At 40.6% G+C, this 3,542-nt stretch overlaps 1 protein-coding gene across 1 annotated transcript; it reads left to right on the top strand.

Annotated features, from left to right (window-relative positions):
- Window positions 1-1,569: 1,569 nt before the first annotated feature.
- LOC101581218 (olfactory receptor 52M1-like) lies at window positions 1,570-2,560 on the top strand. Its single transcript, XM_004642075.3, has one exon. The coding sequence runs from the start codon at window positions 1,574-1,576 to the stop codon at window positions 2,558-2,560; it is 987 nt and encodes a 328-aa protein (XP_004642132.1). The 5' UTR covers window positions 1,570-1,573.
- Window positions 2,561-3,542: the final 982 nt, after the last annotated feature.

The following is a 3,542-nucleotide window of genomic DNA, read 5'->3' as shown; positions in this document are numbered from 1 at the left end:
TATATATAGATATATATTTTTTTCACTACAAGATGGTCCTTCATTTATATCCCCCTTTTTTGTTTACTTTAGTCAGAGATGGGTATTCCATTGCCAATCGTATATTGTGGGTATATGAATTCAACAAAGTAATCCAATATAGTCCAGTAGTATATAATAGTAGTGGGTTATCTGTAGGACTGGCAATGTCAGAAGTTGTTGATTTGAGCCTTTAAGCTCAGCATATTAATATGGCTTTACTTTTTATACCTCATGTTTATACTTTTCTGCTGGATGGTTAAGATCAAGATAAAACAAGACCTATATAACAAGAAATGTAACTTTTGTATCTGATAAGGTCACTTAAATCCCCTCAGGATTTAGGCTGAAACCCTGTACCCCAGTTTGTAGATCCTTTGTCAGTGTCAGCCATGTGGATGAGTCATGGCCATTGCTTGACCAATTTGCTTTCTGTGAAAGCCTGAGAGAATGTTTTCTCTCCATGGGACTCTCCTTAGGCACACTCTACATCATCGATCACTTTCCTCTGTGGCCCCATAATTTCCTTGATCAGAAAATTTGGGACACAATTGAGTTATAGGATGTTACAGTACAGGTTCTCTTGTGTCCTGAGTCCTCACTGACCTTGAAGGGCTAGGGCCAAAATTTTGGCTATCCTTGTAGCCCTTCTTTTTCTCTAGTTTTTGGTCTGCAAACTTAAGTTGTTAACCCTCCAGAATAGAAGTTTAATGATATCTTTACCCTAAAATATAGGCTGTTAAGCTTAACATCAGTGTTTGTCTGAATAGCAAATGCCTTAGACATAACATGAAACAGGTATTTTTGTGGAGCAGAAGCTCTCCCACACAAACATCAGGCCTGGGCTGGGTCTGGAGGGGTCTGGAGAGCAGGGCAAACAGTCTCACTCACACACTGGGTCCAAAGGAGTCTGGCAGGTGGCGGAGTTGAAGCTCTCCCACATCAATATACTAGAACTTAAACAATGCCTTTTAACACAGCTCTAATTTTTCATTAATATAAAAATTTTTTAATTGTTTAATGCAACTGCACTACCATATTTTATAGTAAAACTGACCCTTAAAAGTTAAATTTAAAAAAAAAATTAAAAATTGTAAGTAGCTTATCAGTGGTGTATATCTTAACATTAAAGTTCAACTGATCAATAATAAGAAAAGCATATGCAGCCATTGGATAAACACATTGAACATTTTTACATCTGAAGATTACACAGACCTTCTCTGTACTGTCCATTACCTTTAGGAAAAAGTTGACAAAAAAAATTACTAGATCAAAGGATTGCAGGATTTCTACTGTATAGTGGGGCAATTTAGCAGTAGAAATCATGAACATGCTTATTTCTACATTTAACAGTAGTTAACATAATAGAGAGTCAGCGTACAATTCATAACAACTGTGCAAGTCGGTATTTAGAACTCTTCTTCATCATAGGTAACACCAATTCCTGGAATGAAAATAAGGATCTAGTCCACCATATCAGAGCTATTATCTCTTGCAAGAGTAAAGACCTAAAAATGAAGAGCTCCTGACTTCTGGATACTCCGTACTCCCGGAAATGTTTATTGCTAACAATGCCTGCTCTGTACCCAGCTCTTTCCGGCTCACAGGTATCCCAGGGCTGGAGTCCCTGCACATGTGGCTCTCCATCCCCTTTGGCTCCATGTATCTGGTGGCTCTGGTGGGGAATGTCACCATCCTTGCAGTGGTAAAGATGGAGCACAGCTTGCACCAGCCCATGTACTTCTTTCTGTGCATGTTGGCTGTCATTGACTTGGTCCTGTCAACTTCTACTATGCCCAAACTGCTAGCAATCTTTTGGTTTGGTGCCCAAAGCATTAGCCTGGATGCCTGCTTGGCTCAGATGTTCTTCATCCACTGCTTTGCTACTGTTGAGTCAGGCATCTTCCTTGTCATGGCTTTTGATCGCTATGTGGCGATCTGTGATCCATTACACCACACCTCTGTGCTCACCCATGCAGTGGTGGGTCATTTGGGGCTAGCTGCCCTTCTCAGGGGGGTACTCTATATAGGACCTCTGCCCCTGCTGATTCGCCTAAGGCTGCCCCTTTACCGGACCCAAGTTATCGCCCACTCCTATTGTGAGCACATGGCTGTAGTCACCTTGGCATGTGGTGACACGAAGGTCAATAACTTATATGGCATGGGAATTGGCTTCCTGGTTTTAATCCTAGATTCACTAGCCATCACTGCTTCATATGTGATGATTTTCAGGGCTGTACTGGGTTTGACTACACAAGATGCCAGGTTGAAAACCTTAGGTACATGTGCTTCTCACATCTGTGCCATCCTTGTCTTCTATATTCCTATTGCTGTTTCATCTCTTACCCATCGCTTTGGCCACCAGGTGCCTCCTCACATCCATATTCTTTTGGCCAATTTTTACCTCCTCATTCCACCCATTCTTAACCCAGTTGTCTATGCTGTTCGCACCAAGCAGATCCGAGAGAAATTACTCCATATTCTTAAGGCAGGGGCACACCGAGGTGACTGTCCTACATCTATGCAACATATAAATATCTAATGGTGACAGGAAAAAGCCCTAGGAAAAATTCCAGGGTCATACCTGAGCTGCCTGGATAAGGGCCTAAAGATGATCCTAAAAGTAATGTAGCACAGTTAAGTTCTGAAGGTGGACAGGAAGACAAGAAATAAGTTCTTGCACCACAAGTCTCTTTTCTTACTGATTTAACCTCATAAAATTTAAAACAAGACAACAAGAAATCAGATTATTTTTATCCTTTTTGACATAATTGTTCTAGTTTTTGTATGAGGAGTGCTACAAAGCACAACTTCTCCAACGTATACAATTCTACTGCAACACTTTCTTAAGGATGGTCTGCAAATTCTATTCGTTGACATGTTCTAAATTTTCACTGTGTTGGTAAATTTCCCAGTTCTTTCAGCTTGCTTAGAAGATATCATTTGTTGTGCATGGAACAAGATGAACATCAGAAATCATTAAAAGGAATATGGAATGAAAACTTAGTGCCTGTAGGAGTTAAAGACCTTGGACAAGGTCATTTTCCCACTAAATACCACATTTCCCTAATAATACTGTTTGACCTGCCTTGCAGGCCCCACCTTTGGGGCACACTGAGACAGCAACTGAGACTGGGTGTGGTGGTGCACAGCTGTAATCCCAGCTCTTGGGAGGCTGTAAACATGTGGATCACTACAAGTCTGATCTAGTAGTGAGACTATGAACACCACCTTCCCTAAAATACAAAAAATAAAATAAAGAAAGAAATAATAATAATACTGTTAACTGGGAGCAAGGAGAAAAAACAAAGGATACCAGAAGAGTCCATCTCAGAAACTCTGAAATGGAATATGTAACAGGCAAAAGCTATGCTAAAATAATGAACTGCCAAAAGGAAGAAGAAAACATAGGCCTGACATGAAAACAGGTGAGTCACAGGGATGGACACAAGGGATGGTCCTGTGGTGGCCATAAACCTTGACATTACTCCAGCTGCTTTTGGAGAAATCTTATTGCTATACTT

The sequence above is a fragment of the Octodon degus genome, unplaced genomic scaffold, assembly GCF_000260255.1.
Source record: "Octodon degus isolate 3935 unplaced genomic scaffold, OctDeg1.0 scaffold00146, whole genome shotgun sequence".
Classification (NCBI taxonomy): domain Eukaryota; kingdom Metazoa; phylum Chordata; class Mammalia; order Rodentia; family Octodontidae; genus Octodon; species Octodon degus.
This window is presented reverse-complemented; position numbering and strand designations above follow the sequence as displayed.

What these genes read in the sequence shown, in the direction of transcription:
- LOC101581218 (XM_004642075.3), top strand. Translation starts at nt 1,574, where the DNA reads ATGTTTATTGCTAACAATGCCTGCTCTGTACCCAGCTCTTTCCGGCTC.